Source organism: Candida jiufengensis (assembly GCF_024610255.1).
Source record: "Candida jiufengensis strain CBS 10846 chromosome Unknown scaffold4, whole genome shotgun sequence".
Classification (NCBI taxonomy): Eukaryota; Fungi; Ascomycota; class Pichiomycetes; order Serinales; family Debaryomycetaceae; genus Lodderomyces; species Lodderomyces jiufengensis.
The window spans coordinates 337,130-361,804 of record NW_026261559.1 but is presented as its reverse complement, the minus strand read 5'-3'; the positions used below and the strand labels follow the sequence as shown (position 1 = coordinate 361,804).

General features: G+C 31.1%; 12 protein-coding genes across 12 annotated transcripts; 5 read left to right on the top strand and 7 right to left on the bottom strand. All coding sequences in view use genetic code 12, as the record gives it.

Moving 5' to 3' along the window:
* Positions 1–287: 287 nt before the first annotated feature.
* Positions 288–902, bottom strand: RPL15A (60S ribosomal protein eL15; the record flags this gene model as incomplete). Its single annotated transcript, XM_051762530.1, has 1 exon — positions 288–902. One exon carries the CDS (start codon positions 900–902, stop codon positions 288–290), a length of 615 nt encoding a protein of 204 aa, XP_051620601.1.
* Positions 903–1,939: 1,037 nt separating this feature from the next.
* On the top strand, positions 1,940–3,883 carry KGF54_002088 (RNA-binding snoRNP assembly protein; the record flags this gene model as incomplete). The annotated part of the gene is made up of 1 exon (XM_051762529.1): positions 1,940–3,883. One exon carries the CDS (start codon positions 1,940–1,942, stop codon positions 3,881–3,883), a length of 1,944 nt encoding a protein of 647 aa, XP_051620600.1.
* Positions 3,884–3,926: 43 nt separating this feature from the next.
* On the bottom strand, positions 3,927–6,794 carry KGF54_002087 (mismatch repair ATPase; the record flags this gene model as incomplete). The annotated part of the gene is made up of 1 exon (XM_051762528.1): positions 3,927–6,794. The coding sequence occupies one exon, from the start codon at positions 6,792–6,794 to the stop codon at positions 3,927–3,929; it is 2,868 nt and encodes a 955-aa protein (XP_051620599.1).
* A 343-nt stretch (positions 6,795–7,137) lies between these two features.
* Positions 7,138–8,469, bottom strand: EAF7 (Eaf7p; the record flags this gene model as incomplete). The annotated part of the gene is made up of 1 exon (XM_051762527.1): positions 7,138–8,469. One exon carries the CDS (start codon positions 8,467–8,469, stop codon positions 7,138–7,140), a length of 1,332 nt encoding a protein of 443 aa, XP_051620598.1.
* A 188-nt stretch (positions 8,470–8,657) lies between these two features.
* Positions 8,658–11,170, top strand: KGF54_002085 (uncharacterized protein; the record flags this gene model as incomplete). Its single annotated transcript, XM_051762526.1, has 2 exons — positions 8,658–10,012; positions 10,249–11,170. 2 exons carry the CDS (start codon positions 8,658–8,660, stop codon positions 11,168–11,170), a joined length of 2,277 nt encoding a protein of 758 aa, XP_051620597.1.
* Positions 11,171–11,211: 41 nt separating this feature from the next.
* On the bottom strand, positions 11,212–12,591 carry KGF54_002084 (tRNA 1-methyladenosine methyltransferase subunit; the record flags this gene model as incomplete). The annotated part of the gene is made up of 1 exon (XM_051762525.1): positions 11,212–12,591. One exon carries the CDS (start codon positions 12,589–12,591, stop codon positions 11,212–11,214), a length of 1,380 nt encoding a protein of 459 aa, XP_051620596.1.
* Positions 12,592–12,812: 221 nt separating this feature from the next.
* Positions 12,813–14,699, top strand: KGF54_002083 (rRNA (cytosine-C5-)-methyltransferase; the record flags this gene model as incomplete). Its single annotated transcript, XM_051762524.1, has 1 exon — positions 12,813–14,699. The coding sequence occupies one exon, from the start codon at positions 12,813–12,815 to the stop codon at positions 14,697–14,699; it is 1,887 nt and encodes a 628-aa protein (XP_051620595.1).
* Positions 14,700–14,728: 29 nt separating this feature from the next.
* Positions 14,729–17,068, bottom strand: KGF54_002082 (uncharacterized protein; the record flags this gene model as incomplete). Its single annotated transcript, XM_051762523.1, has 1 exon — positions 14,729–17,068. One exon carries the CDS (start codon positions 17,066–17,068, stop codon positions 14,729–14,731), a length of 2,340 nt encoding a protein of 779 aa, XP_051620594.1.
* Positions 17,069–17,285: 217 nt separating this feature from the next.
* Positions 17,286–18,923, top strand: SRV2 (adenylate cyclase-binding protein; the record flags this gene model as incomplete). The annotated part of the gene is made up of 1 exon (XM_051762522.1): positions 17,286–18,923. One exon carries the CDS (start codon positions 17,286–17,288, stop codon positions 18,921–18,923), a length of 1,638 nt encoding a protein of 545 aa, XP_051620593.1.
* Positions 18,924–19,545: 622 nt separating this feature from the next.
* On the top strand, positions 19,546–20,748 carry YDJ1 (type I HSP40 co-chaperone; the record flags this gene model as incomplete). The annotated part of the gene is made up of 1 exon (XM_051762521.1): positions 19,546–20,748. The coding sequence occupies one exon, from the start codon at positions 19,546–19,548 to the stop codon at positions 20,746–20,748; it is 1,203 nt and encodes a 400-aa protein (XP_051620592.1).
* A 142-nt stretch (positions 20,749–20,890) lies between these two features.
* KGF54_002079 (QDR2) lies at positions 20,891–22,383 on the bottom strand (the record flags this gene model as incomplete). Its single annotated transcript, XM_051762519.1, has 2 exons — positions 20,891–21,959; positions 22,217–22,383. The coding sequence occupies 2 exons, from the start codon at positions 22,381–22,383 to the stop codon at positions 20,891–20,893; spliced, it is 1,236 nt and encodes a 411-aa protein (XP_051620591.1).
* Positions 22,384–22,666: 283 nt separating this feature from the next.
* On the bottom strand, positions 22,667–24,238 carry KGF54_002078 (QDR1; the record flags this gene model as incomplete). The annotated part of the gene is made up of 1 exon (XM_051762518.1): positions 22,667–24,238. The coding sequence occupies one exon, from the start codon at positions 24,236–24,238 to the stop codon at positions 22,667–22,669; it is 1,572 nt and encodes a 523-aa protein (XP_051620590.1).
* Between the last annotated feature and the right edge of the window lie 437 nt (positions 24,239–24,675).

Here is a 24,675-nt window from a genome sequence, read left to right as displayed (position 1 = left end):
CTTATTATTAAATAATTGACTCTTATTAAGATAATACCATCTTTATAATATTTATTGATGCTTAAAATACATAGTGTAGGTCATTTAGATCATAACACTCTTCAATTGATCAAGCATGGATTACACAGAGAGCTCTTTAGAACAATGTTAATTTTTCAAGTTTTCATAAAGACTCGAAATTTTATTATCCTTACTATGAACTTTATACTAAATATAAACTATTGTAATTCCTCAAATAAAAAACAGCCTTAACAAATTCATAAACAAACAATACTTGTTTAAGCAGTTTATTTTCTGTATCTCCATAAAGATAAAGTATTGTGTTTTTTCCAAGTGTGTCTTCTACCAGCTTTAGTTTTGTTGTATAAGTGACCTTTGTTAATACCTCTTGATTTTTTACCAGCTGAAGTTAATCCTCTTGATTCTCTATGTTTATGAACAGCATTAGCAATCCAGTTATATCTTGGATCTCTTCTAATAGCTTTATGTTGTGGGTCAACTAAAATGACTTCATAATATTTATAAGTTGAATCTTGATTAATCCAGTATGAGTTCAAAACTCTTAAATTAGCAGCTCTTCTACCAACTCTTTCTTCAGCAGTTGATCTTAATGATCTTTGGTATTTCAAATGATTAACACCTTGGTTAGTTGGTTTACCGTAAGTAGCACCTTTTGGAACTGGTCTTTTTCTACCACCTCTTCTGACTCTAATTCTGTAAATAACAAAACCTTGTTTAGCTTTGTAACCTAATCTTCTAGCTTTATCTGGTCTTGATGGTCTTGATGCTCTGTGGATAACATTTTTTTGTCTGTATTCCCAACATCTGACTCTATATAAGAATCTCATAACATCAGATTGTTTTTTTCTTTGTAATTCTTCTAAATATTTGTAGGCACCCATTGTTGATAATTTGGTTTAAACCTTGGTTGGTTGATTGACTTAAGGGAAGGATTTGATTAATGAGTTTTAAAAATGAAGTGAAAAAAATTTAAAGTGAAAAATTTCAGTACACACAAAATACAAAAAATACATTTTTTTCACTTTGATGCGTTTGTCGTATAAAAAAAATCAAAATCAAAGTTACGACAAGTCGAGACCATTTTAATACATACTACTATATATCATATTGAATTGAATAAACGAAAAGTAGGAGGTAGAAGCAAACTGAATGATCTAAGTAAGAATTGCCACTTTGCTTTAGCCGGCACCCTCTAGAGGTCATGATTGATAAAATAGTTGAATAATTTGCAATCCTGATCAGGGTTTAAACCCTAACAAGTACATAAATTGCTACCATGTGATATGATTTTCTTAACATCGGTGATGGGAACTATTCATTAAAGAATGGTGGTGAAATGTCTGATGAGCCTATACTACTCGTTGAGTTCTGAAGCTGTTACTGATTAATCAAATGCATCTGTGGTTCTTAATAGAAGCGGTCAATTTTCAGTCAAAGATTTGTTATTTTCTTGCATGATTTGCAACCAAATTATTTCAATTTACGTATGTAGTACCCATACTAATCACAAAAAACCTACGTTGACGCAAAAAATTACAATACGAAGCAGTATTTTCAAGGATTCTCGTTAAAGATTTTACCAGAATCAACTTACTGAATTGTCATTGAACAGTCATGCTTAAACAGTTAAAACTTCGCTCTTAGACAAATAGCTCGCACGTTCAGGACAAGAAGATTTAATTATGTTTTACGAAATGGACTTTTGTATTAAAGCTGATTGTACTTGACTTCAAATTCACTGATTATCATCACATGAGTAGAGTATTAAAAAAACACACTTATTCTTAGTCTTTCCATTTTGACATAAATCTTAATTTTGTGTAATGGATCTGAAACGAGAATATCACAATACATAAAAATATAGTGAGATGATCATCGTCTCAGTGCTTAACTATCAAACGTCACATTAATTCAACAAATGTCTGAGAATACAAACACTGATGCACCACAAGTAGTGGCAGACGAGAAATTACAGATAGACAAATCTGAACCAGAAGTAAGCAGCAAGAAAGATGATGTAAAGGAATCTGATCCAAATTTAAATGCAAATGAAGTAGAGGTCAATATACTATCGTCAGAATTTCAATCAGATAGCGATCAGGAGACCAAGAAGAATGAGCCGAATTCAATTGCTGAACATGAGACCAATAAGTCATCACAACAAAAATCAAGTAATGAAACTGAAACAAATGAACCAAAACAACAAAACTCAGCTACTGATATTGAATCAAATGAGCATACTCCACAACAATCAACAGAATCAGAAACTAAAGAACCCACGAAAGAAAGCACTAATACACACGAAATTGAGAATAGTTTGTCTTCCGAACCTATTGAACAAATCGATCGAGCAATATTAGCGGACGAAAGCACAGAAACTGGTCAGGCAAGTTCAACTATTCCAGAGATACAAGAGGATAGCAATGCAATTAAAACTGATGAAGTAGTGGAGAATGAAATTATCGAAGACAGCAACAAGGAAGAGGATGCAGATAAACAAGAAATTGAGATCGAACAGTCAGAGAGCAAGGAAGTAGATGATCATAATAAGATTGAAGAAGATGTAAAAGTAGAGGCTTTTTCTGATGACGAGATTGATGTTGATGATATTTCATCTGAGGAAAGTAAAGATAACGGAGAAGATGATGACGAATCAGAAGAATCAGACACCTCAAGTGACGAAGAAATGTCAGATAACGACGCAAATAATGCAAACGAAGATGTTGGAGATGACGATGAAGGTGAAACAAATGATGGTCCAATCAAATCTATTAACGAAATAACAGAAAAAGCACCATCACTTCCGGAAGATTACAAAATTCCAGAAAATGCACCAATAGAAGAAATAGGTACCATAACAGGATTAGTAGATAATTCCATATTAATAACTGCCAAAACATCTGGAGAATTCAGAATTTTAAAAGAAGAATCTATTTTCTGTTTTGAAGATCGTACAGTAATCGGACCATTATTTGAAATATTCGGAAGAGTTCAACAGCCAATATACAGTGTAAAATTCAACACACCAGAAGAATTTGCAAAATTTAAAGATTTAAAAGGTAAGATGGTATTTTACGTTGTTTCAGATTCTCAATTCTTGTACACAGATTCAATCAAACATTTAAAGGGAACGGATGCAAGTAATTGTCATGATGAAGAGATTCCCGAAGAAGAACAAGAATTCAGTGATGATGAAGAAGAACAAGCTGCTAAACAAGCTAAAAAGAAAAAGAAAAACAATAAAGGTAAAGTTTCAAAAGACAATAACAACCAAAATAAATCAATGCATAAAAAGAATGATAATCATGTTAGTGCTCAAAGAGCTCATATACCTTCATATTCTCCAATTAATCAGAGACAAAACAATAATCAAAAATCGTACCAACAAAGAAATCAAAATTATACTCAACACACTCAACCTCCAGTACAGTCATATAATATTCCTCAACCTTCTTCATATGGTATGCCATTCAATCCAAATCAAAACTTTGCAAATACATCTCAACAACAATTACCATATGGACATGCTATGCCTTATCAACATCAACAGCAACAACAATACCCTCAGCAACATCAAAACCAACAATATCCTCAACAATACAGTATGCCTCAACAACAATCGCCATATGGTCAGTACTCATTACCTCAGAATCAGTATTATCAACCACAACAACCACAATATAATCAACCACAGCAACAACCACAACAATATCCATATCAACAATTGCCACAACAAGAATACGGAGTACAACAATCAAATCAAAATGTTGATCCGGCTCAATTAGCTAGATTACAAGAATTATTATTGCAGCAATTTCAAACCCAAAATCAAAATCACCAACAGAATCCTCCACATCAATAAAGCATTTAATAAATAAAAAGCTCAAAGTTACTATTCGGGTAAACTATTTACTACTAAATTGGTATTTAGATAATTTTTTATATATAGTTTCAGCTTCTTTCAATGCAAATTCCGGAAATCCTGCCTTTTTAGCAACATCAAAAGCATAAGATCGTTCACTAATACCTGGTTCCAATGAATGATCTATTATAGGTATACCACCTTCTTTTTCATTATTAGCTTGCAACACTCTAGTTCTATAAAACTTTAATTGTGATTGATCTTCGTTTTGTACTTTCAATAAATTATCTAACTCTTTTCCAAAATGAGTCGCAAATAATGTTCTACATTTTGACTTTTTCAATAATGTAGTTAAAGTAGCATAAGCTATAGCCAATCCTTCTTTACCACTTGTGCCTCTTCCTATTTCATCAACTATAGCTAACAGCTTGGGGGTAGCATGAGCTAAAATATTACTGGTCTCAATCATTTCAACCATGAAAGTACTTAAATCATTATATAAATCATCTGAAGCTCCAATTCTGGTAAAGATTTTATCAACTATACCAATAGTTGCCTTTTCAGCAGGTACAAATGAACCAACTTGAGCTAAAATAACAATTAATGCATTTTGCCTCAAAAATGTACTCTTACCACCCATATTTGGACCAGTAACAACCCATAATTTTGCTTTAGTGGAGTTGAATAATAAATCATTTGATGTAAACATACTACCAGAACTTTTCAAACTTGATTCAACTACAACGTGCCGACCTTTTAAAATTTGTAATTTTGAATTTTTGACTATATTTGGTCGTACCCAATCGTTTTCTTCTGCAATTATTGCAAATGAAGAAGTAACATCTAGAAAATCAACTGCTTTAGCTAATGATCTGATCTTTGAAATTTCATTCAATACAACATTACGCAAATTTTGAACTATTTCATTTTCAATTTCTTTTATCGAATTTTGTTTTGTATGTAACTCTTGTTGTATTTTATTCCAAGTTGAGGGTCTATATATTAGTGATGTTTTCTTTTGCAGAATAATATCGTGATGCAAAACTTCTGATATCTTTTTCGTTGACGACAGTTTACCTGAGATAAGTAAGACATTGTATAATTTCCCCAATTGATCCTTTTTAGATATGGTGACTTTTGGATCATACTGCTGAAGATTGGTTGACAAGTTCTGCAAAAATTCATTCTCTTTTTCAACTATGCTATCTAACTCTAAATGCAATTTTCTCAATTCTTCGTTGTAATCTTTTCTAATACTAAGGTATAATTGTGAAGTTGACTCTTCGTGATTAATTCTATATTGCTTCATAAAATTATTCGTGAAAGTATTAGCTTCTTCATCATCTTCTACCAAGTCATCGTTTGCCGACTCTTCATTAGCAATCTCATTCCGAGATTCAGCAAAGCCAAAATCTTCTTGTATAATAGCATCTTGAATTGTATCAGCTACATGCATTGGTATATCAAAATCTTTTAAAAAGTTAATTAAAACCAGAGATTTTTCAGCATTATTGTCATTAAATTCTTTTAAATAAAATTTTAAATCGTTTAAATCAACTAATGTATCAGCAATTTGATTTAAGTTTGTCATATCATCACCTGCACCAGCGGATAATTTTTGAATTACACGAATGAAGTCAGCTATTTTTTGTAATCGATGTCTAATCCCAGTTCGCAAATGAGTTTCTGAAAGAAATAATTCAACGTATTGTTGTCTTTCTTGTATCTTTTTAACATCAACTAAAGGTGATTTCAACCATTGAGTTAATAGTCTGGCTCCTGATGATGTACAAGTTCTTCTTATTGTCGACAATAATGTACCACTAGCAGAAATCTTCCTTCCTGATCCTCTTTCTGTCAACTCCAATGCTTCTCTTGTTCTTGAATCCATTTGTAGACTTTCTTTACTGTAGTATCTTACGGGTAGATCAAGTAATGATTCCGCGTCTGGTAAATTAACATTGACATATGATAAAGCTAAATTTAAAGCAGCTTGTTCCCTCACACTTAAATCTTCTAATGCTTTTCTAACAGCTGGTGCTGTAGCTTTAAATTGTAGTTTTAAGTCCGAGTATTGAGTATTATGAAACCGTATAAAGTATCTCCTAAGTTCTTGTAAAGGTGGAAACCATTGAATGAAAGATTTTGAAGATTCCATATATTCTTTGGATATTAATATTTCACTTGGATTGATTCTAGACAAGTCTGATATTAAATTTCCCAAAGTTGTTTGTTGAACAAACGTATCACCAACAGAAACATCAACCCAAGCTAATCCAACAATCATATCTGGGTCAGCAGGCAATTTCATCATATTTGGTGGGAACGATATTGAAACCAAATAATTATTCTGACTAAAATTTAAAAAAGACTCATCAACTAAAGTTCCAGGTGAAACAATCCTTGAAACTTTTCTATGTATAAGATTTTGATTTGTTTTACTTAGATTATTATATTGATCAATAATTGCAACACTAACACCATGATCATGAATTAACATTTCCATAAATTTTTTAATTTGTGATAATGGGAATCCAGCCATTGGTATAACATGATTACTTGTCTTTTTATATGCAACTTTCAAACCCAATTTTGGTCCATATTCTTCTGCTTGATCAAAATGCATTTCATAAAAACTTCCAACTTGAATAAAACTAACACATCCTGGATTCAGATCTATTAGACGTTTCATTGATGCATATAATGGTGTAAAATTTATATCTTCTCCTTTTGGTTTCTTACTATTAATTTTATCTATGCGTCCACCTCTATCCCAGCTTTCTAATTCTCCTGACACCTTGGATGTAGTATTGGAATTTGCTGCAACTGTTGCTAATCTTTGACATCTTGTTTTCGTTATATTTTTTATAAAGATTCTACCGTACTTTTTTGAACTTGAAACAAGTAACATTGAACATCGAGTCCGTCTATTTGATACAATGGTTCTGTTTTAATGGTTCTTAAACTTATGATCTCATGACAATTCTGACCTGAAAATTAATCAGTCGAGACGCGTAACCTTTTTTGAGATGCGACTTTGAAACATATAAGTTTCGAAATATGGGGTAAAAACAAAGGCGTTAAGTTTACATTTTCAAGATTGACGTTGGTTTCGGGCATTACATCAACCTGTACCTTTGATGACTGCAGTAATAATGCTTAGAGGTATTTTGAAAAATTTAAAAAGAATGAAAATGAATTACTTAATAATACAAATATATCACATATATAACATTATAGCTTGATTAAATAGATTATTTCGATCCTCTCATCGATCTAGTTCTTCTTCTAGGTAATAGTCGAGTAGGTTGTTCAATTGCAGGCAGTGAAGCTGGATTTATTGTTTTGGCTTTCTTCTTGGATACAGGGGTTTCAACTGATTCTTTTTCATTTGCTTCTTCAAGCCTAGTAGTTTGTCTTGTTCTTTTGGAAGGTACTGGTGTAGTGGGTGGTTCTTGTTCCATCGTTCTTTTTCTTGTTCTTCTTGCAGGAGCCAGTTCTTCTTTTTCTTCTTCTTCCTCTTCTTCTTCTTCTTTTTCCTCTTCTCTTTCTTCTTCTTCTTTTTCCTCTTCTCTTTCTTCTTCTTCTTTTGCTTCTTCTTCTTGTTCTTCTTCCTCGTCTTCCTCTTCCTTATTTGCTTCTATACCTTCATTTTCTTTCACTATTTTATCCTCGTTTTCTGTTTGGTCATTCTCTGATTCATCTTTTTTCTCATTTTCCTTTTCTTCCACATTTTCATCAGATTCTTCTGCAGCCTCTCCTTTCAGTTTATCTACGACTTCACTTTCCGGCGAGACCTCATCCAAATCTGTTGAACGTAACCTTCTTCTTTTGCTGGGAATTTCTTTCTCTTTTTCTTTCGTACTTCTTGTTCTACGTTTACGTGATTGTTGGTTATTTGTTGACAATTCTGGTTCTTCATTTTCAGATTTTAGTTCTTCTTTGGTGTTATTTGAAAATTCTTCTTTAGCTTTTGCATCTAATTTCTTTTCATTCTCTTCTATTTTCGTCTTACTCTCTTTTGGTTTGACGTCTTCGACTTTATTTTTCCTTTTAGTATCTATCAATTCTTTCTTTTTACTTTTTTCAATTTCTTTCTTTGGCTCTTTCTTCTTAACTCGTTCTTTCGTTTTATTCTGTTCTTCTTCTAGCTCTTCTTCTTGTTCCTCTTCATTTTCAATTGCTTTGTCATCTTCTTTGTCTTCATTTGTTTCTTCGTTCTCATTTTCTACCACATCATCATCTTCTACCTGCTCTTTTTCATCTTCTAGATCAGTTCTATTGTCATTAAATGTACTACTTTCTTCACTACCATCTTCTAGTATATCAATTTTAGGTAGATCATATAATTGAGCTAGTTTATCTATTATATCTAATTCTGTGAATGGTGGATCTATTGTTGGATCTTCAATGCCTTCATTTATGTTACTTAGTATGATCTTAATGTTCTCGTGTTTTTGTTTACCTGCCGGTTTAAATTCACAAAGTAGACTAAATAATTTAATTTCTTCCTCGATCGACCATTTTCTTGATGAAGGTATTGAGTTCGATGATCGTTGCCTAAGTGGCTTTTCAACGACCAGCATTGAAGTTCTGAGTGAATTATATTAATTGTTGTATTTGGTCTATAGTTTGTTTACCATAACTGTAATAATAGTTTGTTCTGTATTTGATTCTCGTTCTATACTTTGATAATATTTGAAATTTTTTTTATGTGATAATTTTTTTTCAGCTTGATCTTTCAACTAAGGATTTCAGTTCAACATATTCAAACATGCCTAGGAAGTTGGATAATGTCTCACGAATGGTTAGGGGTCAAGTTGGTATGTCCATGAATAGACTAAACCTATTCAACTTGTATAGGAAACAACCGATAAATTATTTGGGTAAAACTTTATATCAACAAAAATGGGCTGCTAAATCAGAAACAAGATCATATCATGGTGAACATTTAAAAGAGAAAAGATTTAAGAAAGTATTATTTGAACCAGAACTAAAGACATTTTCGCAATTAGATGCATCTTTAAAAGGTGGTCAAGATATTGCACCAACACCAATTACTTTACAAACTTATGCTACTTTAGAAAAAAGATTAGAATTTGCATTATTTAGGAGTATGTTTGCATCATCCGTAAGACAAGCAAGACAATTTATTTTGGGAGGTTATGTAAAAGTAAATGGAGTGACTATCAAACATCCTTCATTCCCGTTAAAAAGTGGTGATGTATTTTCAGTTGATCCAGAAAGAGTATTATATGCATTAGGAAAATCAAAACCAAGTTTAACTAAATCAATTGGTATTGATAATAAGCAAATAAGATATTGGAATCATTATGTCAATATGGCTAAAAAGAACCCACAAAAAGTTTGGGAAATGCAACAAAATAAACCAGAATCATTAAACTCAATAGCTAATCTTGAAATTAAAGAAAAAAATCAAAATAAAGAACAAGATAGTGAGTCAATTATGAAAACCCAACAAAAGAGAATTAGTAGAAACTCAATATTAAAGGACATAATCGAATTAGGTAATACATCATCAGAAGTTACTGAAACAACATTCGAAGCATATGGAAATAAAATAGCACAAGGTAAATGTATACAAATTTATGAGACTTTAAAGAACAACAACAGTTCAATCATTAAAAATTTAACTGATGCAGAATTAGATAATTATTTCTCAAAAGAAATTGAAAAATCTGCAGATGAAAAAATAGAATTCAGAAAAATCAATAATATATTAAGAGAATTAGAAAAAAGTGAATGGGAAAGAATACGATTAAATTTTGAGAATTCAAGTGCTGGAACCAACTTTTATGATTCATCATATGCCGAGAAATTAACATCAGCCAAATCATTAAATAAAGAAGAAATATTAGAAGACGAATCAAAAGCAAATGTAAATCTACCTTGGCAAAAACATTTACATGGACGTAAAGATCCATCAAAATCATATTTCACACCATGGACTCCAAGACCATTCTTAGGTGCCTTCGCTATATTACCATCTCATATAGAAATTTCATTTGATACCTGTCATGCAGTTTATTTAAGAGACCCAATTGCAAGACCTGGTCATTCAGAAGTTCTTTCACCATTTGCGGAAAATGTTCACGAAAGAGCTTATATGTATTATATAAAGAAAGGTATGTCATAGATATAGTTTGTATATAGATAAATAATAATGATATTTCTTTTGGTAAAATGATTCAATTTTTTTTTGCACCTAAAAAATATGCCAAATCAATTCTCTCGTATACTTTTTTTTGCAGTTTCTATGTTGAATATTCATTTAGTTTTAAACTTACTTTAATTGACCATTGATAATTATGGTATTTATATTTTATGTCAAGAATAACTCATAGATTATTCAGAAAAGCTAGAAATTTGTCACAATATCTTCCACCATTACTCAAGGCAAACAGAAGTATTGAAAAAGCTCAATTAGAATTAAAATGGATTAAAGAAGAATTACCAAAAGAAGATTGGGCTGAAGCTATAAATCAAAGATCAAAATTAGTTCCATTACAATATATTTTAAAAACACAACCTTTTGGTGAATTGAATATTTTGTGTCGAAAAGGAGTATTGATACCTCGATGGGAGACAGCCGAATGGACTAATAAATTAACTGATTTATTAATTGATTATGGTTTGAATAATTTAAGAGTAATTGATGCTTGCACTGGTTCTGGTTGTATTCCTTTATTAATGTACCATAAATTCCTACAACATGGATCAAACATTAATATCACTGGATTTGATATTTCACCAAAGGCTATTAAATTATCAGAAGAAAACATGGAAAAATATATGAAAAGTCTTACTAGCTCACAAATTGAAAATTTCAATTTAAATTATGAAATAGCAGATTTATTTGACCCTAGATTAGGTGTTGAACTACATGAACTGAAAGAAAATCCCGTAGACTTAATTACATCAAATCCACCATATGTTTTAGCTAAGGATTACAATAAATCAGTACTAAGATTTGGAGTTGAAAAATCAGTTAAATTACACGAGCCATCTTTAGCTCTTTTAGGTGATAATGAATTTTATGATCAATTAATAAATAATATGGTTTTACCTTCTCGAGCTTTGGGTTTTGTTTTTGAAGTTGGATATGCTAGTCAAGTTCAATTTGTAAGAGAAATTTTGGATAATGAGGAATGGGGACTTGGTTTACGTAAAGATTCAGCTGACAGTATAAGATGTGTTATTGGATGGAAAAGAGATCGAAAATTGAACACGCTTAAATCATTGTGTGATGAGGAAATAAATGAGTAAACGAATTTTTATGACAAGTTAATGAACATGTATATATTAAATTATGAAACATCTATATCTACATTTTCTTCTATTTCTTGATTTGATATTGGCGCTGGGGTGTTTTCGGCAGTTGAATCTATTGGTTGTTCGGAAGTTTCTCTTTTTCTTTTCACACCTTTACCAATCGCTTGAACAGAATCATCAGGTATAACTTTTGTTCCCCATAATACATAACCACCTAAACTTTTCATTGTCATTAATGGATGCATCCTGCCAGGTATTGTTTGATAGGGTCTGACTCTTGTTTCGAATATCGACGACGCTAGTATTCTACGATCGTTTGTAAATTGTTGCTGAACTTCTGCTAAGAGCTCTTTGTATTGATTATAAATGACAACTGGTCTTGAACCACCTATTTTTGGTATTATATATTCCAATACATCTGGCATGTGTAAGGTTGTCATTGATACAAATCCATCAAAATTTCCCTCTAGCACTAAGTTTATTACATCATTAACATTTGTAGCTCTTTCTTTCTTCTTCAAATAGTGTTCTCTATGTTTCGGTTTGGTCGGTACTGGGTCTTCATCTTTCCAGTCTATCTTTTCAGTTTCTGGTTCTACAAATTGTAACCAATTGACAGGTTTTACTATCTTATTTAGTTGTTCTTCTGGCATACTTGAGTATCTTAATGCAACTGTGTTGGCATGTTCATTCTCATGTAATAAGACAATCGTTCCTTCATTTCCCATTCTTTCAAGCATGGCATAAACTAGTAAACCACCAGTTTCGTCAATTACTAAATATTTTCCACCTGGTTTTACATTACTATAAGTCATCATTAACCCCAAAGTCTCAACACTTATATTCAATATTCTTGAAGGGTCTTTATCGATGTAATACTCCAAAAAATTTGACGATGTCAATGGCTCCACGGTAAATCTTCTTAAAAATTTTTGTTGTTTTCTTTTTAAATACTTTTGTTGTGAAAATATGGTCTTTTTATCGAATCCTTCATGACCTGCAATCATTTTTTCAATAATTAATTGACCAATTTGTGAAGAAGCTCCTGATTTTTTTAATTCATCAATATTTTCTTTTGTTAAGTTTTGAACTTTTGAACCAATATCTATAATATTTTGATTATTTTCTGCACTATTACTGAACATTTTGGTTAAGACATCCTTTTGAACTTCTTCACTATCTTCAATTTCTTCGGCGGTGGTACTTTGTTCTGTTAAACTTTTAATAACTTTGACACCATTGTCATCTGTAATCTCGAATGACGTACCCAAAGGATGTCCAATTATATTTGAAACTTGAAATGAACCAAATTTACCTAATTTAATAATACCTGATTCTTGTATTTGTATTACTCTCAAACCTTCTGATGGTAATCTTATTAAGACATGTTGACCAAGACTTATATTATTACTCATTGGCTATATTTGCTTGAACAATTAAATGTGTGTATCTATATTTAGTCGTTGAAACCAATTGATTTAATAGTTAATTTTGGCTTGTTTCAAGATTTATAACTCGTAAATTTATTTTTTTGATTTCTCATCTCATCGGGGTTTATTTTTCAGAATTAATATTTGAAACACTTCAATAAATTAATAAACAATTACATTAACGAGATCGTCACAGCATATATATAATGGGAAGAAGAGCTAAGAATAAACAAGGGTTACCACCGACTTATGACGAGTTTCAAGCTTCGAAAGAAAATAAAGTAAATAAGAAAAGAAAGACTACAGATGAAATAAAACCAATACTGAATAAAAAACAGAAGAATGAAAAAAGCACAACTCCAAAATCAACCAAATCCAGTAAGGACGACAAAAAGACCAAGCAATCAAAGAAACCAAGTAGAGAAAGAGAGGAAGAAGAAGTAGAAGAAGATGAAAACTTACCAGAAGTTGATCTTGAAGAATTAGCTTCAGCCAGAAAATCCTTATTTGATGAATCTGATGAAGAAGGAGATCAAGAAGAAGAATTAAACGACGAATTTGATATAGAAAATGGTGACTACGAAGGTGGAGAAGATCTTGATTCAGACGAAGAAGATCGTGTAAAACATATGTTTTCAGATGATGATGAAGATGATGAAGATTTGGAAGGTTTAAATGCACAAAATATGGAATTATATTCTAAACAATTAGACGAAGAAGAAGCAGAAGAAGCAGAAGATGCAGAAAAGGAATTATTAGAGGAAGGTTTAGTACAACCAAGAGCCAAAGTTTTACCAACAACAGAAGAAGAAGAAATAATGTCTCAAGGACCACAAGATGTTACGATGGTAAGAACAAGAATGCTAGAAATTGTAAAAGTATTAGAAAATTTCAAGACATTAGCAGAAGAAGGGAAATCAAGAGCTGAATATGTTACAAGATTGATCAAAGATATATGTGAGTATTTTGGATATTCTGAATTTTTAGCAGATAAATTATTTAATTTATTTTCACCAGCAGAGGCTATTGAGTTTTTCGAAGCTAATGAAATTGCAAGACCTATAACGATAAGAACAAATACTTTAAAAACAAGAAGAAGAGATTTAGCACAAGCTTTAGTAAACCGTGGTGTAAATTTACAACCTATTGGGTCCTGGACAAAAGTTGGTTTACAAATTTTTGATTCCCAAGTTCCAATTGGTGCAACTCCAGAATATTTGGCTGGTCATTATATTTTACAAGCTGCTTCATCATTTTTACCGGTAATGGCTTTAGATCCACAAGAAAATGAACGTATTTTAGATATGGCAGCAGCACCAGGTGGTAAAACAACATACATATCAGCCCTTATGAAAAACACAGGTTGTGTATTTGCAAATGATGCAAATAAAGCAAGAACCAAGTCATTAATTGCAAATATACATCGTTTAGGATGTAAAAATACAATAGTATGTAATTACGATGCAAGAGAATTTCCAAAAGTTATAGGAGGATTTGATAGAATACTATTAGATGCTCCATGTTCTGGTACTGGTGTTATTGCAAAAGATGAAAGTGTTAAAGTGAGTAGAACTGAAAAAGATTTTATGCAAATTCCTCATTTACAAAAACAATTATTATTATCTGCTATTGATTCTGTTGATGCCAACTCTCCAACTGGTGGTGTGATTGTATATTCTACATGTTCTATAGCAGTTGATGAGAATGAATCAGTTGTTGACTATGCATTAAGAAAAAGACCAAATGTGAAATTAGTTGAAACTGGTTTAGCTATTGGTAAAGAAGGTTTTATGTCATATAGAGGTAAACATTTCAATCCAAGTTTAAAATTAACAAGAAGATATTATCCACATACTTATAATGTTGATGGATTTTATGTTGCTAAATTCAAAAAGATAGCACCATCACCTCATGATGTTTCAAAAGCTGGTGCAAGAGAAAAAGAAAATGCTGCTAGAGCTGAAGCTGAAGAAGAAGGTATCATTCATGATGATTTCGCTACTTTTGATAACGAAGAAGATAATGTCATAATGGAAAAGTCCAAAAAAGTAAGTTTGAGAAAGAAAGGTATCAATCCAAATGCTACTAAATAGAATATATTTGAAAAATTCCTATAGAATACTTATAAAATGCATGCATTTCCTAAACCATGTTCTTTTATATATTCCGGTCCAAGCTCTTCATATTCAGCTTGAGTGACATAAGCATTTCCTGAATCTTCTTCATTATTCGCCCATTTATACATCCCATGCCATGGATCTAATAAAGGATCTTTTGCTTTTTTCACATGCAATGGAACACCTGTTGGTAGGAAACCTCTGAAATCTCTCTCAATTCTACTACTAAAACCGGGAATTAAAGCTAAGCCACCAGTCAAAAATATATTTTGAGCCATTTTATAAGATACGCCAGAAGTTGCAAAATCTCCTCCTAATCTTCTCACCAACAAATCATTTGCAATTTCACTTATACCTGCTTGATCTAAACCACCCATTGTTGGTTGAAATAAAACTTCTGGTACTCTTAGTCTTTCTATATTTAAATGAATTTGATGGTTTTTCCTTATTATTTCAGGATGATTTGCAATTTCTTCAGGACTTAATCCTTCTGCTTGCATTGCTATTGTTATATTTGATCTTGGTCCATGTATAAATTTATGAAGTACTGAATTTTTCCAATCAAATGAATTAGCAGCTGCAAAAGTATCTTCATGATGGAAATTTGGATCATATTTTAATAATTCATCTTCAACTGCCATAATTTCTTGATTAATTTTATCTAATTCTTCTTCCACACTTTTGTTTGAAATTTCTCTATAGGCATTCCAATCATCATCGTTAGCTCCAAAATTATCATTTGGATCATTGTCAATTGTAGCATTAGCATTACGACGTCTTTTTCTGGATGCTGCTGAAGTTGAACCATTGTCATCATTAGCTAAATCTGCTATATTTTTCATTCTTTGTTGAGCAGCAGCTGACTTTCGATCTTTCATTGAATCTAATAATTTTTGTCTATCTTTGAACCTGCTAATTAATTCAGCTACTTTGACTTTTTTAGCACTACTCCAATCATCTAAATCTCGTTCTCTCCATTCTTGTTGTTCTTGTTCAAATTTCAATTTTGCTTCTTCTTCTTGTTTTTTCAATTCTCTATTTCTTTCTCTTGCTTCAACATTTGCTTTATGTAATTTTTGTTTTCTTTTTTCTTTAATTTGATCCTCTGTTAATTGATCATCTGGTATATCCACCAATGGCCACGTTCTAGATGTATTTACTTCTTCTTCTTCGTCATCATCTTCACCATCATCATTTAGACTTGCCGCTCTTTTCAAAGATCTATCTAATGAAGCCATATACTTTTTAAAATCTTCTAAATCTTCAAATCCATCTCTTATCAATAATTCTTCAAATTCTTCAGGACTCAAATTTGCATTATCTTCTTTGTACTTAGTATAATAGTCCCACTCTTCTTGTTTTTGCACTAATTTTTCAATTCTCTTTTGTTGAGCTTGTTTCTGTAATCTTTTACCTTGTTCTTTTCTTTTTTCAGCTTGCTTGGCTAACTCTTCATCGCTCTTTTTAGGTTCAGTAGATACGTTTATCTCTACTGGTGCTTGTACCACTACATCTTTAGTCTCTAGTACATCCATATCTAGTATATGTTTTAATTCTTCATCATAATCTTGGGATATATAACAAAAGTCTTGAAATAAATTGGTTGTATGATTTTGATTCAATTTGTTTGGGAAATATGGATACTTTAAACTTAGTAATCTTGATAAATACAGCTGTGATTGATCACCACCCCAATCTATTCTTTTAGCTTGTGTCATTAAACCTTTACCATCAATCACTGGAATGATTGAAGTCAGTTGATTTCCACTGCCAATAACTAATCCTGTAGATTTACCATTTGTATTTGCGTAAAATGAAAATAATGAATCTAATCCAAAAGAGACTTTAGGCACTTGGTAAGCTTCAAATAATAATTCATACATCGTTTTTCTCTGATTATATGGACAAGTTATTGGTTCAGTCATTATTATAGGATTATTTAATCTCCCATTGTTGCTCGTAACTCCCAAATGTTCAAATGAGTAGTCCAACATAAATTCAATATAATCCCAGTTTGTAATTAATGGTCCATCATATGGAGTTTTCAAGGTTGATTTTAATGCAGAATCTCCAAATATATCATTTCCTATTATTGTTAAAGTTTTTAATGCTTTACGATCTCTATGACGTGATATTATACCCGGGAATACATTATTTGGTTCTGGATTGTTTGTTAAACCAATTCGCCAGGTTGAAGTTCCGAGATCAATTGCAATAGGTACATTTGGTTGATAATTTTGATAAAATGGTTCTGGTTTATTTGATCCTATTTTAATGTCTTTGAGGTAATGGATTTCTTGAGGTGGGTATGTTTCTTCTTCAGGCTTTAGCTTTGATGGGGCCATTGTATGAGGCTGTTATTTGTAAATTTAATGATTACTACTTTTTGGCAGTTGTACTCTGTATGATAATTTAATTAGGTTGTAATACTTCTTGAAAAATTGATTTTGTAAGAGTTTCAAATTTCGCGAACCATTTCAATTCAATTTCATATTTAGAATTATCGTTGAATCGACTTTTTTAGTTGCAAACAATTCATTCTTAATTACATATTCAACGACAATGTCTGGTGAAGAAAATCAATTCAATGTTCAAGGTTACAATATTGTAACTATCTTGAAAAGATTAGAAGCTGCCACTTCACGTCTTGAAGATATAACTGTTTTTCAAGAAGAAGCAAACAAACATAAAAACAGTACTGATTCGTCTTCGAATAATCTAATTGCTTCACAATCACAATCTGATGATAAAACAGCACTTGCATTGAAAGATTCAACAACAACTACCACCACCTCCACTTCAGAAGAAAGTGCCCCAGAACATAAATCAGTCACTGCATTTAGACAATTTATTGAAGAGAATGTTTCGCCTTTTGTTTCAAATTCCAAGTCAATTGATCCATTAGTTGGTGAATCAGCTGAAATTTTCCAGCAAGCATTTCAAGATCAAATCAAATTTTTATCAATTGTTGCCCAATCACAAAAACCAGATTTTACTGATCCTTCATTCACTAAACTCTTGACTCCATTAAATGAAAAAATTACAAAAATTAATACTATAAAAGATGATAATCGAAGATCAAATTTTTTTAACCATTTAAATAGTTTAAGTGAAAGTGCAGCTGTACTTTTTTGGTTTGGTGTACCTACACCAGTTTCATACGTTTCAGATATTAAAGATAGTGCAAAATTTTGGTCTGACAGAGTTTTAAAAGAGTACAAAGATAAAGATAGTTCTAATGTTGATTGGGTAAATCAACTTGCTAAATTATTTGATAATTTAAAAGGTTATGTCAAAGAGTATCATACTCAAGGACCTTCTTGGAATCCAAAAGGTAAACCATTTGCTCAAGCTATTGAAGATTTTGAAAGCTCAAGCGATAAATCAACTACTAGCTCATCATCTTCAGCGCCAGTATCTTCATCAGCCCCAGCCCCACCTCCACCACCTCCAGCCTCATTTTTTGAAGAAACTTCTTCAAATAACACTTCATCTACAACACCATCAGAAGGTGGTATGAATGCTGTATTTGCTCAATTAAATCAAGGCTCAAATGTAACTTCAGGTTTGAAAAAAGTTGATAAATCAGAAATGACCCATAAAAATCCAGAATTAAGAAAACAACCACCAGTTGCACCAAAGAAACCAAAAAATTTAGCAAGTACTACTTCAAGTTCGATTATTGAATCTTCTCCATCACCAGTCAAAAAACCTGCGAAGAAAGAATTAGTTGATGGAACTAAATGGATTATTCAAAATTTTACTCAAACAGATGTATCTGGTCCTATTGTTATTGAAGTTGAAATGCATCAATCTGTGTTTATTGGTAATTGTTCTGATATAACTTTACAATTAAAAGGTAAAGCCAATGCAGTATCAATTTCCGAAACTAAAAATATTGGAATTGTTGTAGATTCATTAATATCAGGAGTTGATATTATAAAATCTTTTAAATATGGTGTTCAAGTACTTGGTTTAGTACCAATGATAAGTATTGATAAATCAGATGAAGGTACAATATATTTATCAAATGAAAGTATCCAAAATCAATGTCAAGTATTTACAAGTTCTACAACTGCATTAAATATTAATGTACCAGAAGCAAATAATGATTTTAAAGAATTAGCGGTACCTGAACAATTTGTTTCAACTATTCAAAATGGTAAATTAGTAAGTCAAATTGTTGAACATGCTGGTTAATGTAAAAGATAGTTTGGTGAAATTTGTTTAGAACTCAACTATTCTAGAAGTTTCTTTAAAATTTGAGATTTATTTTTTTTCTCTTTAATTTTCTCTTATTTTGGTTGCAAAAAGAGTAAAAAAGTAGAAGAAAAAGCAAAAAAAAGAAACTATTGCTTAAGTTCATTTGATCAGTTATGATAAATATATATATATTCATGTATATTGCCTAGGACCTTTAATCATTTGATAAATTAGATTCATTAAAATAATCATCAACATTAAAGTCATAATATACACTTTAACGACAAGACAATCAAATCACGAGTTAATAATTAGTATTAGTAAGTAGAAAATTACACAAAAATACCTTTCCAAATTTTTTTTTAAACAGAACAAAAAAAAAAATTTTAAAACAAAGATATTTAGAAAGTTGCATCCTAAATTGATATTGCCTTCATCTCATTTAATCATATTATTTAATTAGGATTTACTGATCAAATTTCTCAAATTAGATTTTATAGATCAATTTTAAATATTAATAACTTCATTAAAAGAAGCAGTCATTTTCATTATTTATTAAGTAAAACAAGCTAAATTCAATTGTTTAAATAATTTTAAGTAAAATAATATAATTACAAAAATGGTTAAAGATACTAAATTTTATGATACCTTGGGGGTTTCACCAACTGCAAGTGAATCAGAATTGAAAAAAGCTTATAGGAAAGCCGCATTAAAATATCATCCAGATAAAAATCCAACACCAGAAGCAGCTGAAAAATTCAAAGAAATTAGCCATGCATATGAAGTATTATCAGATGATCAAAAAAGAGAAGTTTATGATTCATATGGTGAAGAAGGATTATCTGGACAAGGAGGTCCAGGAGGAATGAATGCTGAAGACATTTTTTCACAATTTTTTGGTGGAGGATTTGGTGGTCAAGCTCAAAGACCTACAAGAGGTAAAGATATTAAACATAGTATTGGATGTACATTAGAAGATTTATATAAGGGTAAAACTACCAAATTAGCTTTAAATAAAACAGTATTATGTAAAGATTGTGATGGTAGAGGTGGAGCAGAAGGTAAAGTTAAAGAATGTCCAGATTGTCATGGTACTGGTATGAAATTTGTTACTAGACAAATGGGACCAATGATTCAAAGATTTCAAACTGTTTGTGATAAATGTCAAGGTACGGGAGATTTATGTGATCCAAAAGATAGATGTACATCATGTAAAGGTAAAAAAACAACAACTGAAAGAAAAATTTTACAAGTTCACGTTGATCCAGGTATGAAAGACGGTCAAAGAATTGTTTTTAGTGGTGAAGGTGATCAAGAACCAGGTATTACTCCAGGTGATGTCATATTTGTTATTGATGAAAGACCAAATGCTGAATTTCAAAGAAAAGGTAATGATTTATATAAGGAATATGAAATTGATTTATTAACTGCTTTAGCAGGTGGAGAAATTGCATTTAAACACATATCCGGTGATTGGATTAAAATTCATGTTGTACCAGGTGAAGTTATAGCACCAGGTGAATTAAAAATTATTGAAGGTCAAGGTATGCCAATTTATAGACATGGTGGTAAAGGTAATTTAATCCTCAAATTTTCAGTTAAATTCCCACCAAATCATTTTGCTGATGAAGATAAATTGAAAGAATTAGCAACAATTTTACCACCAAGACAAGAAATTAAGATTCCAGAAGGTGCAGAAGTTGATGAAGAACATATGAGTAAGTACGATCCTGCAAGACATCAACAAAGAAGAACTGCTTATGATGATGATGACGAAGATGGACAAGGTGCTGGTCCAGGAGTTCAATGTGCTTCACAATAAACAACTTTCAAACATTTTACATCTACACTTTTTCTAACCCATATACAAATTTATAGATCTTTGTTTTGCTAATAATGAAAGCTATATATAGATACAGTTCTTATATACATGACATTCTATTTATGATTGTAAATATATACATTTAATCTTTAAGTTGGTGTGATACACGTTTTTTGATAAATAGTAGAACTAAAAATGATGTCAATACGAAACCTGACATTATGGTATAGGTACCTCCAAGACCTATTGCATCAACCATATTTTGTAAAACACCAATTCCACAAGCAGCAAGTAAACATCTGACGATATTTAGACAAGCAGTAGCTGATGAACCTTTGTCAGGAAATAAATCTAGTAATAAAGTATTCATACTACTTATAAATGAGACGGTTCCAATTGATATGAAAAAAGTTGATATTAACATAGGTGCAATGTGAATCTGGTATTGTAAACACCAACCAAACACTTCCAAGAATAAAGCTATTATGGTGGTGGTATAACCCGAAGTTTGGAATCTACTTTCAACCAAATTGAACTTTGGTCTCTCATCAACCTGCAAATGACTATACTCGGCAGTATGTTTATTCTTTTGTTTTGCATATAAAAAATCAATAATTCTACCAGTTATATATGAACCCATTAGTGTTCCTAACCCAGGTGCCAAATAACATAAACCAACTTGAATTATCGTAAAACCATAATCCACCTCTAGCAAAGTTGACATTGATGTTAAACACATTGTAAAAGCAGTGAATTGAAACCCACTAGCTAACATCGCCATAAATATCATAGGTTGGAATAAAATCTTGAAAGGATCTAAATAATTGATTGGTTCACCTTTTAAAATTGTTTCAGTAGCATTATTGAGCCTTCTTTGAAAAGATGATAAATGAAGTATAGGTGCTCTATTTAATATATTAATTGGTGTAACAGATAAATTCCCAACTAATTTCCTATTAGTCTCAGGCAAAACAATCATAACAATAACCATAACACTCCCACTTCCAATCGCCAAAAAGACAAACAAACTTCTCCAAGTATCAAATCTGGCAATTAATAAAGAACCAACCAATGATCCAAAAGCCTGACCAACCAATTGTAATCCAATATTAGCTCCAATATATTTACCCCTATCTTTGGTCTCTGTTATATCTGACATTATTGCTGAACTTATTGAAATTATTGGAGCTATAGCAGCTGCTTGGAAACATCTCAAAACAGCTAATGCCCAATAAACGTCTATGAAACTTATAGCTACGCAAACTATGCAATAACTCAATAAGCAAACTAGAAGACTTGGTCTTCTTCCATAAGAATCTGATATTGTACCTATAATTGTTGGTGTTATACCTTGAAAAATTAAGTATGAAACTATTGAAATATTGATGATTTGTGGAGATAAATTAAATGTTGTTGATAATTGAGGTAATGCTGGGAAATAGATCGATGTTGATAAAGTTGACCATACGCTGAAAGACTTGTTATGATGACAATAATGATTTTTTCATCTCGATTTAAGATTGTGTATGGTGCCGGTTGAGCAACTGAATCTAGTAAGATTGAATCGATTCTTGGTTCTTTTTTACTTCCATCTTGAGCAGTTAAATTTGGCGATCTTATGTCCTCATCTTCCATCTTTGAACAATAACAACAACTTTAGCATTATCTAGCCCTAATATCACTTCAAGGTATTCGTTCTCACTGGCATATTCATTTGGACAAGCTTTTGATGTTGCAATTTGTTTATAACAATTTCTTGTATATATAATATTTTATTTTTTTTACCGGAATTAATTTTATATTCGGAAAACGTAGTGTTTCAGAACTAAAATATGAAACACATAATGCTGCAAAAAAAAACAAATCTACAAACAAAAAATTTAGTAAAATGAATATATCAAATAAATAAATGTCTGATCTACTCTATTATAGAAGATTCAGTACTACTAACTCTTGTACTTTGATTTGATGAAAAATCTCTTAATTCCTTATTTGTACAATAAAGTACATAAACCAAGCATAAATCTAAAATCAAACATATTCCAGCAATTAATGTATATGTTCCACCAAGATCTAATTTTGCTATCATCTTGTCTAGTACACCAACTCCAAGAGCAGCTAGCCAACATCTCATTAAGTTTAAACAACTTGCTGATGCACTTCCTTGATTTGGGTACAAATCTACTAATAATGTTGTACAAATGGCAATCATTACTGATGATGAAAATGCTATAAGGATAGTTGATATTATTATTGATATGATATGTCTTCGATATTGAATACACCAACCAAAGATTATCAAACCTATGATCATTAAAGAAGCAGGTACAACAGTAAGTGTGATTCTCGTAGCAACAATATTAAAAGCTGGAATTTGATCTTTTGGTACATTCTCCATTCTTTTGTCAAATAAATTCTTTCTGTATTTATAATACCAGTTCATAGCCTTACCAGCAGTCATAGAAGCAACAAAACAAGAAAGACCCTGAGGTAAATAAATTAAACCAACATGCATAACACTATAATCATACTTTGGACCTTCTAATTCAGTAGATAATGAAGTCAATACCATGGACCATACCGCAAATTGGATTCCCAGCGGGAGCAAAATGAGGAAGACTTCCTTCTTGATGAAAATCTTGAATGGTCCTAAAATATCAAATTTTTTTTTTGGTTCAATAGTAGCAACATCATTAGTCATTTTCTTTTTAAAAAAAGGTAAATAAATTAAAACGGCTTTATTCAATAAGTTCTTAGGCATAACAGTCCCATTACCTACGATCTGTCTTGAAGTTTCAGCTAAAAAGAAAAAAGCACCAACAAAAGTAACACCACCACCAATAGCTAAAAATACAAATATAGCTCTCCAAGTACCGAAACCCGAGATCAAAGCAGCTCCAAATAATCCACCAATACCATTGCCAAGTAATTGTAAACCAGCAGTTGCACCAACCATTGATCCTCTATTTGCTGGTGTACATACATCACCACTTACTCCTGAACTAATTGCAATAACTGGAGCTATTCCAGCGGCTTGAATACACCTAAGTACGGCTAATAACCAATAGACGTTAGTTTGAGATAAGGCAATACATGAAGCAACAAAAATTAATAAACTAGCTAGTATAACTGGTCGTCTACCAAACGTATCAGCTAGATTTGAAGATATTGTGGGGGTAATACCTTGAAATAATAGATAACAAACTACCGAAATATTCATTATTGATTCTGACGTATGGAAATATGAAGTTAACGTGGGTAAAGCAGGGAAATAAATTGGAGAACTACAAGTACTCCAAAATCCAACTGAACTTAAAATTAAAATTAATATGATTTTCTCATTTTTTTCAAATATTGTGTATGGATATAACAGTTTCAGTTTAATTGATTCCGATTTTCTCAAATGGTTTTGATTTTCTATATCTTCGTTATCTCCAGTTAATTTTTCCACTTGATTACCAAGCTTACTTTCTTCTTCTATATCTTCCATAAGTAATTGATAATATCTAAAATTTATGTCTTTTTGATGTTATATGATTTTTATGAGTTGATAGCTATTGTAAATTTTATCAACCTGGATATTTAATGTTATAGGCATTGATTAAATTTAGGTATCAAAAATTAAATGAAAAATAATTATCAAACTTGAATTGAAAATGATAGTGGATTTGATTGAATATATATACAAAAGTCTAACTTAATAAATGATTAAAGTAATTACTACAAGTTGTTGATCACGAAAAGTTTATTTGAGTAAATCTCTGTATCAATTTGAATCATTTTTTTATCTTTAATAATTAATCTTCGTATTGTTTTGAAATTTTGATATATTATTTTGTTTTTTCAGATAATTCCGCTGTTAACATAAAATTTCTTTTTGGTTTTAGATTAAACTTTTCACGTCAAATTTTGTATCAAATTGATCAC